Below are 14,630 nucleotides of genomic sequence, written 5' to 3'. Positions count from 1 at the left end.
TATTATATTCAGCCTTCAGGTACAACACATCAAATAAATGATGTATCTGATGACCTTCACCACGGCGTCTGTCATTTACACATCACAGACTGGATGTGGGATCTTACATCATCAAGGCCTGTCAAGAGAAGTTTCCAATGCAAATGGCCTGTGGGATTATTCAATTCATTGTGTTGCAATGCAAAGCCCTGGTTTCCAGCACAAAGCCGGATTCCCATTTAACCCGGGCTATTGCACACATGTTGGGCATGCAAATGGCCCTGCTTTGCCTGTGTGTAAATGACTGGGAGACACGCTGAGAGTGCAGGTACAGGCTTTGATTCATTTATTGACATAATATAAATCATGTGCCTCCTAAATAATAGTAGTTAATCATTTTGGGTTAACAACGTCTATGATTCCTATGTCTGTATACATTATAAACATACTTATTGAAGTGTAGTTTTAAGGCCCGGACACACCAAGCTGACAACAAAGAACTGACACAGACGGACCCCGACTGTTGCGTCGCTTCACGCAGGGGCGTTAGGGGGTGAAAAGTTAGGACGATTCTAAGGGCCCGTGACTGACAGGGGCCCCAAAAAATGTTAGAACTTAAGAAAAAATGTTTAAGTAACCTTTCATCAATCATCAATAATTAACATTAATATAACGTCATATTGATGATGTACTCACTAAACTTATGATTCATTTAACTTATTTTCTTCCAAAAGTTAATTATCCAAAGCATCGAACACCCCCCTCTATTTACATGTAATGGTTTGGTCCTGCCTCCAAACGCTGTGCCGTGCTGCACCGCCGTTTAGCAGAGAGTGAGAGCATGTGAGGAGGTATGCTAGTACTTACGTGTGTACGATGTCTCAACGACTAACAAAGTCAGGCTTTCAAGAAAGAAAAGAAAGGAGAGACAGACAAGAGAGAGGGACTAAAGGGCGACAGTATGTCACCCAGTTTTTCAAAAGAAAAGGTGGGTGTGGTCCATGAGTGGTGGGAATTAGTCTGTTAGCTAAGCGTAGTCCATTGTAAATAATAATTGTAATGTTTTGCTGACATTAAAGGTGGGGTAGGTAAGTTTGAGAAACCGGCTCGAGATACACTTTTTGTCATATTCCATGGAATGCTCTTAACATCCCGATAGCAATGAATATCTGAAGTGCTTTGACAAAAAATCCATACAAAAATGTCATCAGTGGAAGCCGTGGCGCTGTAAAAAGCACGACCAATCATTTTAGCCGGCCCGGCTAAAATAACTGGATGGCCTACCTGCCTGTCAGCCTTCCATCTGTGCACAAACTTACCTCGTGCCCTCATTGGTCATGTACGCATTCGTGTGTGTTGGAGGAGGGGCTCTGTAAGGAAGTGGCAGATTTTTTCCTGTTGTGTATTTTCAAATTCAAAAATTTCAAAATGACCTACCCCACCTTTAAGTACTGTTAATATATTCACAGAAAATTCAGAGGTTTTTCATTTCACTGCTCTTTTAGCTGACATTTAATAAATGCAGGTACATTTTTAGCAGCTATTCATACTAAATCAGTTGTCCCTCCCCCTGGTGCCAGGACCAACAGATCCATCTCTAGGCTCAGCAGCCCTGTCCCCCCATAATGCTTTGCAGTCTTGCCATGCTGTCCATTGAAAGCCAGTTGGCTAGAAAGCTGGATTTCAAGGACTTGATCAGTGACTTTGCCTGTAAGAAGGCTAGGCGCTGGGCTCTTGGTGAGTAAGGCTGAGCCAGGGCTCGTGATAACTGTTAAAGGGCAAGGCTATGGTAACGATATTGGATCACTACACACACGATGCATGATGAGAAAAAGACTAAGAACAGGTAATAGGCTCTGATTTAGCGCCACCATCAGGCCTTTTCACTTCCATTTCTGTTTTGTTGTCCGTTTACACTTTAATACCCGCTTATTTTGTAGTTGGTATATTTAATTAAAAAATCTGCTGCTTATGTTATTTTTTTTGTTATAGCATTTTATAAATGATAATATTGGTGTTAATGTTCACTTTATTTTAATTTAAGAGGTCATGTATATTTAAGTTATATTTATTTAGATAAATATGTTCCATTCAAAAATGTTATTAAAAAGGCATGTACACCATAAAAGATGACTATTGAGGTCTATTGTCAGGAATGTTAGTGTTATATCAAATAGTGAATTCTACTGCAGCAGAATGTTGCACGTCTGCACAGTGTTATATGTTCACCGCTCAGTGTCAGTAAATATTGTGCAGTTAGTATTGGACTACAAGATAGATGCAAGCCTGTACAGGTAGAGATCTTTAAAGCATAAATGAGTCGGTTGGGTTCTGGAGGTGTGGTTACAGCATTGTGCTTGGTTGGCGTGGCCTGGGCCTGGTGGTGGGGCCCAATGTGATATCTTTTCATGGGGCCCAAAATCCCTGGCGGCGCCCCTGGCTTCACATCTCCTGCGTCTCGGCCAACAGTCGCACTGGAACACACCGCAAAGACTTCAGCCGACGGCCAAGAAGCACGTACGAACTGCGCATGCGTGAGTGGCAATAGCTCTCCTTACCAGCAGGCGGCGGTAGTGTAGCGTGTGCGTTCCATTTTCACTCTACAGCGAGAAGCTCATGGGGCTTTCCCGAACCTGTGTCGAGAGCTGGAGTTAAATGAAATCTCACATTTGCCTTCTTAATAGTTTCTTTGGGTCCCTCACTTCCGTTTCGCTTCTCATGCACTGATTCGCTAAGCTGAACAGCCAATCAGAGTGATTTATTTTGCCGACAGCCTTTGGCCGACTGCCCACCGATTCGACATGTAGAATCTGTGGGTTTTCGGCCGAAAAGGTGTCGGCACGGCTGAAAAGACACGACGGTGCGGGACACACCAATCTGAGTAGGGCGTGTCGACGCTCATCACGCCTGATGCCAAAATCGGCTTGGTGTGTCCGGGGCTTTAAGGACAGTAAACATGCATTATGCTTCATTCTAAAGCATTTACTGCCTTATAAGTATCATTTCCTTATAGTATCTTTATTTTCAAGGATAAAGAATATTATTTTTATAGTTCATTATAATGGTATTATAAATGAATCTAAGTGGTCATTGTTTGTGTGTTAGTGATATTCTTGTTTTTTTATTTTACTTAAAGCGAACAATAACTACTTAGACCAACATAAATGCACATGATAGCGCATTGTGAGGAGAAAATGGTGAAGTATTGCAAGACTTGACCTTATAAGTCCTTCAAATGCTGTATAATGTGTTATGATAATAGTGATAAAACATTATGAATGTTTATGAGTGCTTATAACTATGATTTGACACTGCTATAAGCAGATGTTCGCAGAGTAACAGTATGTTGCTAATGAATTGCAGACATGCGTACAGAAAGTATTACCACTTTGTTTATTTACTTGTATTTATTAGTCGTGCTCCTGTAAAGTTCAACTAACAAAGTTTGAAGAAATGATCCACACCTTGTTCATTGCAGTAGCACAAGTCAAAAAGAACTCACTCTAACTGTAACTAAGCTTGTTGGATGTTTCTGCATTCTTCTCTCTAATATACCATCCAAGATATTCATACCGGCTATGATCACATGAATAAAAAGCTGAGTAATAGCATTACTTTGTTTGATATAAGTGCTGACTAATGTTTCTTTACACCCTTAAAGCTTACACTGAAAGGGATATTCCTGTAAATGATGAAGATAACAATCATACAGAAATAAAACAGATGGACAGCAGAGGAGTACGGTAGCTGGCACAAACACTCCACTGAACTATGACCAAGGTGTGTCGTGGAATAGATCAAGTCATTTCCTTGAGGAATTCCATGAAGCTGTTATCTAAAGGTTAAATATAGACCGGTATAGGGACACAGACACAGAGATGGTGTGAGTTGCAGGCACCGACAGGCAGACCTGCTGTCGTCACACCTCCATGAAAGCCAGTTTAACAGCTTTGTTCTTTACAGTGTTTTCCAGGATGTTACAGTGGGACAACGGGATGAAGTGTTTAAAAGAAAAATAACACAGCTCCATCCTAACAACCCTGTGAGTCAGCAACAGTTGACTGAGTGTGTATTCATACAGTTGACCTTTAACCATAACGCACTTGGGGGCTGCTACTGTTTGATTTGGCACTCCAATAAAAAATAAAATGTTTGTATGTTTCCTTATAACAGGCCTATAACAGAGTTGTTAGGAACTTGGCTTGGGAACCCGAGGGTGACGCTACGTTTTCAAATGAATCCAGTACAAGTGTGAACTGGTTAGTCACAAGGTACCGGTTTGCTTCTTTGGCAAAGCGCCCTTAAGCAAGGCACCAACCTCCTAAACTAGATTCAAGATTCAAAGGCTTTATGGTCATATGCACAGTAGCTTCAGTGTACTGGCAATGAACAACTTCAGCTCAAAGCTCTTCCAACAATGCAACACAAATATGTATAAGAAATAAAACAACAAATAAATAAAAATAGTGCAAGAAGAAGCAGAGTAGAATAGAGTAGAATACAAAGTGTAGATTAAGTTGCGTGACCAATGTGCAAGTGATGCAGATTAAGTCAACTGAAAAAAATACAATTAGCTACATTTAGCAGAATGATTGTAAGTGACCATGTAAATGCAGGATTCCATATAAATAGAATAAGATAAACAAGAACAGAATGTCAAATTAAATAGTGTACAGTTGAATAAAATAGTGTTTATTGTATTAATAACTATTAAGATAACTGGGGGTCTTTTGTAATCCTGAGCCGCTGTATTTCCAATAGATGGCCACTGCTCCTCATGGGTTCAATGTCTTCACTTTAATTATCTGTGTACATGTGTGACAGGAAAAAAGGAATGAATCCTGCACTTTCCTAACATCCCACATGATTGAAGTAAATTAATTGACTGTCCGTGAGACCAAAGTGTTCCTGTGTGAAACAGCATTTGGAATCTTTCAGGGTCACTTCCAAGCAGCAGCCTGACATGACACGAAGATACACATAAAGTGCTTTCTTATTCTCATGCGCAGAGGTTTTCCAGTGGAAGAGCAATTATAGTTTTATGACCACATGGCGGGCTAGCCAACGGACCTAAAGACACAGTGAGTGTATTGTGAGGGTCATGATGAGCTAGCGCAGCGTGGCCGATTGTAGATTCTCTCTCGCCGTCACTGTGTTCACAGGCGCGACGAGTTCAGAGTCTGATGCTTGTTTCCATGACGTCAGCCCGCTGGCTTGAGGCTACAGGCCTGCCCGGTTCGCACAGGGGCACACCTCTCTCCCTCTCTCTCTCTCTCTCTCTCCATGCATGCTTTTCTCTCCCTCTGTCTCACTACACACACATTAAGAGATATGATACCTTCAAGCCTGCTGCACAATGCAAACAGAATTCCTCAACAGCGCTAACCAAAAGTCAAAAGACATGCCCCTACAAGCAAACACACACGTATACATGAACATGTTCTATCCTCATTCAATCCAATAACCTCAGTGCAGGAGGGACTCACCTGACAGTCGGCATGTTTTGACACGCCGGCCAGTGACTAATTATTATAAGTCAAAAGTTGACAAAAGGAGAGACTTGGAGAGGCCCATTGATGGTTGGTGTCAAAACAATCATAACAACTGCTAGAACTAGAAAAGAGGAATGTAGCAAAGGAGTTTCAAAGATCACATTTAGAGCCGGTTAAGGCATATTTTAATCTTACTTTAAGTTACTGTCTGTTCTGAGTACTTCTTAATGTCTGTTTTTCAGCTAATTCTTTGACATGTCTTAATCTGGAGTGCAGCTAAACTGGATTTTAAATTCAGGATGTTATTTCAGAGAGGCTGTAAAAGTCCAAATGGTTTCAGATTGCCAGACTAATCTTTGTGAGGTGGACTGGATTTGCATGCATAAAATGGGCACATGTTTTTGTAAATGTTTGATAATAATCAAATGTAAATATATGTGTGAATAGCAGGAGCATCAAGAAGCTACTTGCTTGGCAGGGCAGTAAGGACATGTCACCTTTGAGAAATGCATGGCGTCTTATTTGTAGAGGTCTATCAGATGCAAAAGCACTCTTCTGTGTATGAGCCCCTCAGTGAGAGGAGCTGTAAATGACTCAGCAGGTGTGGACATATTATTTTAATGAAAAAGAACATGTCTAGTGGAATCATTGCTAACATTGGGACAGTAGACTAACTTTCACTCTCTGATGCAGGCTACTCTGACGTTACTAATCGCTGGTTCTTGTATAATAGACATGGTCAATACGTTCTCTGGTCAGTAGCAGAGCGGATCTCCTAGCATCACCATCCTATAAAGTTGTGTTCACACCAGCCTCAGTTTCAGTCCAGGTGAACAGAGCTGGGGCTTGTTTGGGGTAGTAAATGCCAAACTGGAACTCTGGTGTGGACCAAAGAGCGGCTCTGTGTTCCTCCTGAGAGGGCTGTTCTGGGACCGCTTTGAACTGACCTTTGGGTGGTTCATTTCTGGTGTTAACACCATTCGAACCAATCACAGGAAGCGTACCATGTTGGAAAAGCAAACCGGACCGGTTGGAAAAGCAATGTATCAATCTCACATTGGTCCGATTTAGAAACCGGACCTTTATGTGGGAACCCGCCCTAAGTCAACACCCACCAAGAGGCTCGGAGCTAAGACAACATTTCTTCAAATATGTCCAAAGGTTTTTTTTAGTCTTTCAAAATGATGCAGAATAGCTGTAGTAACATTTCAACTTGGTGGAACTTAATGTAAATACACTGTGTAGCTGCAGTGCTGGACAAAGTACTAAGATCTTTATTATACTAAGTATGAATTCAACAGCGTAGAAGTATCCATAAGTAAGAGTCCAGGATTACAACTATTATTTGAACTAAAGCATTGGCATCAACATATTTTATAGAGAAACAGTCAATATTCTGCACAAGGACATATTTCAGAACATGTTTGATGCATTCATGTTTTGCATCATTTTAATTATGCAGCTGTTAAAAGCGCTTGTTCAGCTTCTTTTATATACTGCAGGGTAGCTTTTGAATTTCACCCAAAAATTCATAACCTAACTTATAACTAATTATACACGAGAAACTAGTTGATAAAGAAATATCATATCAATAATCTGAATCTTCAAAGAAACCAATGCTATTATATAAAAGTAGTGCCGAAAAAGAGTACTTTTAACTCTGATTTGAGTAGAAGTCTGAAGTAACAGGAAATAGAAATACTTTAGTAAGTTGAAGTGCATCAAAAGTGCACTTCAGCACAGTACATGACTGCTACTTTGTCTCTTTACTGGTTAGTGATATCTAAATATTGCTTTGGGCCTCAGCAGTACAGACAGTATTACAGAACTACATAAGCAGGATCATGTAAGACCCCTGATTGGTTGCCTGTAAATCCTACTGTACACAAACTATAGGCTACATTTACTTTTTGTAGTCAAAGAAATGTAAAGTCACGAGACACGCCACAGTATGTTTCAGCAATTAGTAACATAAGTGCTGTTGGTTTTAGTTGACACAAAAAGGCATTTAGTGAAACATATTGGTCTGATAATAACCATTCAAACTAATGATGTATCCAGAATTGACTTCCTAGTTATTAGTATGAATCACATGTATTCAATATGGGATGTATTGAATTCATAAGAGAAAAATCCATGACTGCCACATGAGGCAATCCATCACAGACAAATCATTTGACTGCAGATCTCAAACGCCTCGTGAGTCGTTCAAAGGATTTGACATGTACTACACTGACACGTATTGTTGCAGGTTTTAAACAGCCTCATACATAACCAGACTACTATCCCTTTAGGCTAGCAGTATACATAATTAGATCCTGCAACATTATTCAAATAGTTGACCAAAAGCACACACACTTGTATATGCTTGAGGCTAAATAGAATGAAGACATTGTGTGTGTTCAGGGTGAGTCTGGAATATTTCTCAACCAATAACCCGGGCTTCCTGGGAATAGTAATTACGATTGTGTATTTTTCCAAGCAGCGTTGGAGATGTTGTTGTATTTGGTTTACATATTGCTCTGAACAAACCACTTTTCCAGCTAGTTCCCACTCAGGTCACTAAGTCTAAACAGAATCGGTCAAAGAATCAGCTCCTTGGGAGAATTAAGTGAACATCATATGTAAATGTATATGTGTCACTTGGAAACAAGTAGGACCATTAAGAGCTAACAAGAACACAAAAAGCTGGCAGACAGCTCCTCTGTAGGATTTACGCTGCTCAATATGTTTTTCACTTCTGTGGGGAGCTTTGGCATTTAGATCTATAAAGTATGTATACATTTGCAAAAACATTATATAACTTCACAACATAAGTGTCATGCAAGCTTCTCAAGTTAGAGAAAATTGTTTCCAGTTCATGAAGATCATTTGACCTTTTAGGTTAATTAAATGTGATTTGCATGGGTACTACTACTACTACTACTGCTCCAAGGTAAAATATTGTAATACCTTTGTGCCAAATGGAGGGCAGAACTGTGTGCCTTTATTGGAGATGCCAAGAAAGAACCCACAAACTTGGCAGCGTATACCGCATATGGATAAAACATTTTTAAAGTAACCCCATAATCCCTGTTTGACTATGCCCTTCATAGAGTCCTCTGAATTTTAACGTTTTACTTTCACTTTTAAAGACTTTCAAAAAGCTCCCGTTTAAGGATGTTTGAATAATAGAAAATGTGTCTTGGTCACATGCAGGATACTTCTTCACAATAAAGCTGCAACTGGAAACTAATGCTAGTTACACTACTTCCTGGTTTTGAGTGAAAACGCACCTCCTAACAACACGTTGACCTCTTCCCACTGACTTGTTTCTCACTTGCAGTGGTGTAGAGTAACTAAAGTACATGTACTCAAGTACTAAACGTAAGTACAATGTTGAGGTACTTGTACTTTACTTAAGTATTTCAATTGTTTAGCAAATGTGTACTTCTACCCCACAACAATTCAGAGATAAATGGTGTACTTTTCCTCCACTACATATATTTAATACCTTTAGTTACTTTACAGATGTGGATTAATGATGTGAAATATAATCAACTCTTAAATCAGAAGTCATTCAAACTAGCTGCACCTTCACCAGCTTTGAGAACACTTTAATGATCAATCATTATAAAACATATCATATATATTATGCTGAAATGGTCGTGTAGAGAAAACTACACATAGCATTCACTTTTACACCTTTGTAATTGAATACAACATTTAAGATGGGACAGGCACAAACATGCTATTGAGATTATATTACACTTGGAAAGTAGTGGCTGGCTAAGTAAGGCAAACTAGTTTCCTGTTGATGTTGTATAGTTTAGCTTGCTAACATTAGCATTGATTCACACTAGGAGCTACTTCATGTTCATAATATTTGAATAGTCATTAGCAACTCCGCGTCACACAGTATTGTGTTCACCCAACATTGCACAAAAGGGGGGATGCTAGCTAACATTAGCTTTCTTTCTTTAATTTGGCCCTAATGCCTCATTTCTGGTCTGCCTGATTAAGCAAAAAAGCTACTTTGATCTGCATTACTACCAGTATCGGTAAGCAATGTCCCACCCCTTGTGGAATCATGGTATTCCTATTAGGGGCACTCATTTATTTGTTTTGTTAAGGGGAATTTTGAACAAATATTTAAACAACAAAACAAACAGGATTATATAAATACATACTGTATTTCTTAGTCATGAATACATTCAAGCTAACAAACAGAGGGTCACTGGTTTGATGCTAGAAGCAAACAAGTAGAAGTGTCCTTGAGCGAGATTCTTAACCCCAAATTGCTCATGCAGGCATGTCTACAGTATTAAAGTGTGTGTAAGTCGCTTTGGATAAAAGTAATGTAATGTGATGTACAAATGAGCCATCTGGAAGTGGCAATTGACACAGAATGTATTTTGGATGCAGTTGTATGGAATATACAACTACAAAAAAAGGATTGGTTATCATAGTTAAACTGCGTTACTCCTGTATCTGTCTGTCACGTTCAGACAGCAGTTGAGAGTTGTAGCTGCATCACTTCCCTTACCCCAGTGGAAAGAGTTGTGGTTAGTCAGGGGTTCCTATGTAGATCAAACAGTCAGATATGAAACATGACTGAGCTCTAGCTTTTGCTTTTCTGAAAAAGATCCAATGCAATAACTGGGGTGAACATGAGGTGAAAAGATCCCAGCGATAAGTCTCCAATAATTGATTTTGAAGTCTCCCAAACTGAATTATAAAAAGGTATAAGTGAACATACATATATATTTATGAAAGGGACTTGGAAGCTTTTGCTCAAAATACTGCAGAAATATTGAAATGTTCTCTGTGCAGGAAAGATGTTTCAGCTTAGTTTAAAGATCTCCAACTGAAGATCATGTGGACTAGACTTAGGGGTTTGTGGTCACAGTCTCATGACAACGCTATAGAAACAAGTGTCAGGCTGGGGCCTATACTACATCCACTGTGAAAAACATATACAAATAAGGAAATGAGTAGGTCGCAAGTCTAATAACATTTGGTGCAATGGTAAAAGTTGGAGTGTGGTGAAAGTACATAAAGCTGTGTACCTTCGGCCTACAGTATGTTACTGTAAAGGAAGAAAATGGAGTTTTACATTGCAGCAGCAGTAAACTGGCCATGTGGAATATCACGAGATCAGCAGGTGAGCTGCCAGTAAGTCAGTTTAAAAGACTCCATGCAGTAATATGCAACTTGTTGCACTAACATGATTGCATACGTTAGCTGGGAACTGTATCACGTACCTGGTAAAACTCCCTCAGCCATGTTTTCTGTAGATTTTCCGGCTGCAAAGAGAAAAGAAGAACAGAATTTAGTGACATTGTTTGGAGTATATTCTTGCAACATCATTGACATTTAACGGACAAATGTTCTCCTAAAAACATGTGTTGTTTCTTTTGAAGAGGCCATGTTATCATTGTTGGGCTGTTTCTTCTAGTTTAGTGTTTTCTTTAGGTTTTTGTACGGGTCTGCAAAGGCAAAAATCCTTGCATTCCCTCCAGAGCGAGTATCTCTCCGACACACTGCCCCCCCCCCCCCTCGGTCTGAAACGCCTCCATTGGCCCCTTCAGTTTACTTCCGAGGCAAAGTGACCTCACTACGTAAAACACGTGCTTCTATTAGCAAGCGCTGCAACACATTGTACGTGATAGGCTAAGGACCTGGACATCTACAAGCGGTTGACCAATCACAACAGAGCCAGCCAGCTAACCAATCAGAGCAGACTGGGCTCTGGTCTCAGACAGAGGGTGAAAAGAGGTGCTGCAGCACAGGCAGTATGAGAAAAAGAGCTTTTTGAACATTAAAGCATGGAGACATGTCACAGGAGAGACACTACATACTGATATGAAGCTGAAAATGAGCATAATAGCGCCCCTTTAATCAACAACATATTGGTACGTGGGAATGGGAAAAATGTATACAACTGCCATTGTAACTATCTAGGGGGGTATGTAATCACGTGGATGCATGATTGGCCTTGGCGGAATTCTGCTAGTCGAGTGCCATTGTAGTTTTCTTTGCATATACTGACAGTATTACTGTAATACTACAGCATATTCTTCTCAGGGTCAAGACTCACGTATAATATTCTACAAGGCATCGTCAAGCCTCTTGCCATTTCTCTTTCTCTCACGTTCTTCTGCTCTGTCTGTATCCCATCTCTTTCTGTCTCCTACACTTTAAAAGGTTTTTCCCAGACCTGGACTCAATTTGGTTTGTGCACTGGAAACAGAGACAGGGCCCTGGGCAGTATACCATTTAAGGAGAGATCTCCCTATGTCGATAACTAGGTCTGATGAACAGCACTGCCGAGTGTGTGTTTGTGTGTGAGTGTGTGTGATGGAGTCTATATTAAGAATACACAAGGGATTATCCTTGAATGGCATCACGGCACACCTCATTGCCTTTCTGATTATGTGTTGTGCTCACCGACCCAAAAGCTTGGGAGAAACCTCAGGAATAGTACACTTTACATCGGTACATTAGACAAGCTGCATTCATTTTGGTATAGGAAGCATAAACCTCAAGACTGAGCAACTAAATCCGAAGACAGACGACCACTGCAAATCCAGTTTTGTACTCAAACAAACATGCAAGTTAACAGAAAGTTGCGCTGTGTTTATATTTAGTGCGATGCCTGCTGAAAGGGCCAAAAAAGGAAAAAAGCTCAGCTTGGAAGAGATTCTTGAGAAAAGCTAACTTCAGATAAAGCTGTGCATTTACTGGTTTGTGTCTCTCGAGGTCTGATTATAAAACAAATAAAAACATAGATAATTAGGAGACAAGTAAAGGCTTTAGCTTAGAACCTTTTTATCTCACTATATGATGTTGGTGCCTTTCACACCAGCTGACCCAAACTGAAACGGATTTTGTCGGATCAGTCGTCACGCTCAATTATATTCATAAAAAGGTCAAATATTGAGATATGCACGTCCCAATCCTAACTAAAGAAATAATGTTGAGATATTTCCACTTAAATTAGTAATTATCTAACACCAAATGTGGCAACACAATTGTTACTGAGCCGATGGCCACGTGACGTAAGCCCTTACATTTCCAGTATTACAAACTGTGTGTTTGTGGAAACGTTCCTGGGTATTCCCGACACTGTTTGGATCTCTGGGAATTGAGATCCAAAAACCTTCCCAGCAAACACTGCGTCATGCAACAGGTGTTGCCAAAGAGAACACAACAGTTGACATTGTTATTTTGAGTGTAATCCCCCCCCTATTCATGCATCATCAAGGTAGGAATAATGTCAGAAATAGAGCTTCTGAACTCTCAAAGATATACAAACACATTCATTAATGCGTTCAACATCTTGTCCCTGATAAACCTTGATATTACCAGGGGCACCTACGCGCGTGTGTGTGTGTGTGTGTGTGTGTGTGTGTGTGTGTGTGTGTGTGTGTGTGTGTGTGTGTGTGTGTGTGTGTGTGTGTGTGTGTGTGTCAGTCAGAGCATAGGGCTATATAAGGACATAAGCACTGGACCTTGTCATTAGTCACATGGATGGAGGAAGACAAAAAGAGGGTGCCAGAGACAAGCAGCCAGAGTATCACAATGGTTGCCCAAGAGTTAATACCTGACCATTCTACAACTGTAAATGCTCAAATACACTCATACGTTTACATTGACTGATCGTTATTACTGTTTGGTGTGTGCATGTGCATCTGTAGATAGTGTGTCTATTTCTTGCACATTCAATGTAAATAATATCCTACTTTTAAATGATGTTAACTGTAAATTGGCCCTACATTGACGGATTGTTTTCAGATATCTATCGTTGTTTTTAGTTGTGTTTTATCTTATTTATGTTGAGATGCTTATATTTTATGTTTGTTCATTTTCTACTCTTTTTCATTTTCACATGATGTGCAATGCCTTGTTTACATGCTGCTGTGACGCAAAACATTTCCCAAATTGGGGTCACGTATGTAAATCTTATTTAAAATATATCTCTGCAACTTGAGTTTGACCTATCCACAGAAGAGTGGGAGCCCAGTGCCAGAACCCAAATGAATTTCATCTTTGAAAATCTCCCTTCAGGTGCACAAGTGAAGGAACTCAGCCGACACCAACTTGACGGAGGAGTTCCCGTGGAAAAGAGAGGCAGTAAAACAATACTGTTGACAGTTTTACAAAACACGTTTCTGAGTGTCTCATCTGGGGAATACATGTCCTAGACCAGGGGTGGGGAACCTTTTTCCTCTCAAGGGCCATTTCAATTTTTTCAACATCCTCCGAGGGCCGTACAAATTATTGACCTCTGCTTAAAAATCACAGCCCATTCGTTTGGCCTTTCTTTCATGCTGTGCAAAGAAAAAGCAACCTCTTAATCCAGATATCTCACCATGACTCGCGCATGCATGGTTGTGGCATGACCACCAAACAGAAAGATATGGACACAAGATGTGTGCAAATGTATTTAGTTTCCTATCCATGTGGACATGATATAAGTGGGGGGGACCTAACCTCCTCTAGGGGGGTCCGGGGGGGCATGCTCTGGGAAGTTGAAAGCATCAATCTGGTGCACTTTGAGAGCAAAATTAATAGATCTATGGATACATCTCTCAACACCCATATGAAACAGAACTGTAAGCAGATTTACTTTTTCTTTATGGATATTTTACAAATCACTCCCCTTTCAAACTGTATTCTTCTTTATTAATAACAACTTTTTGTTACTGTCATATAGTATTTTATACCCGTTTACTTTATTCTCTTATTTTTTTATAACTATAATGATGATATAAAGATGTGCCTTTGCCTCACTGGTTGGAGAAAAAGCTTCTTATATTCGTTAGCATAGCTAGCTAACCAGATGCTAATAACAACAAAGTTATTGACTGTATGATCAGTATGACAGATGAACAGATCGCCACTGGGCTTTCAACTAAAACACAGCCACGCAAAAACTGTGGCATGTGTACGGCTCCTTATGGCTACTGACATTTGTGAAGTGCCGGAGCCGCGTTCTGGTGCTCTCCGGCAGAACTACACCCATGTCAGACGAGACATATACCACGTGATGACACGTTAGGCTTTGTGTTGTGTTCAAGGACCATGACCGTTGCCAGGAAAAACAGGCACTCGCTTGTTTAATTATTTTGCGGTCTAGATTTCTTTAAAAAAAAAAAAAAATTACCTCGAGGGCCA

General features: G+C 40.1%; 1 protein-coding gene across 2 annotated transcripts in view; it reads right to left on the bottom strand.

The window, feature by feature from the left end:
* The window catches only part of LOC117550918 (inositol polyphosphate-5-phosphatase A), a 193,067-nt gene that overhangs the window by 118,777 nt on the left and 59,660 nt on the right, over window positions 1-14,630 (bottom strand). For both annotated transcript variants that reach the window (XM_034223527.1, XM_034223519.1), the window contains exon 2: window positions 10,715-10,756. In XM_034223527.1, coding sequence (XP_034079418.1) covers window positions 10,715-10,756 — 42 coding nt within the window. The remainder of the gene's footprint in view (window positions 1-10,714; window positions 10,757-14,630) is intronic.

Source organism: Gymnodraco acuticeps, unplaced genomic scaffold (assembly GCF_902827175.1).
Source record: "Gymnodraco acuticeps unplaced genomic scaffold, fGymAcu1.1, whole genome shotgun sequence".
Taxonomy (NCBI): Eukaryota; Metazoa; Chordata; class Actinopteri; order Perciformes; family Bathydraconidae; genus Gymnodraco; species Gymnodraco acuticeps.
The sequence above is the reverse complement of the archived record's forward strand: the minus strand, read 5'-3'. Positions and strand labels throughout refer to the sequence as shown.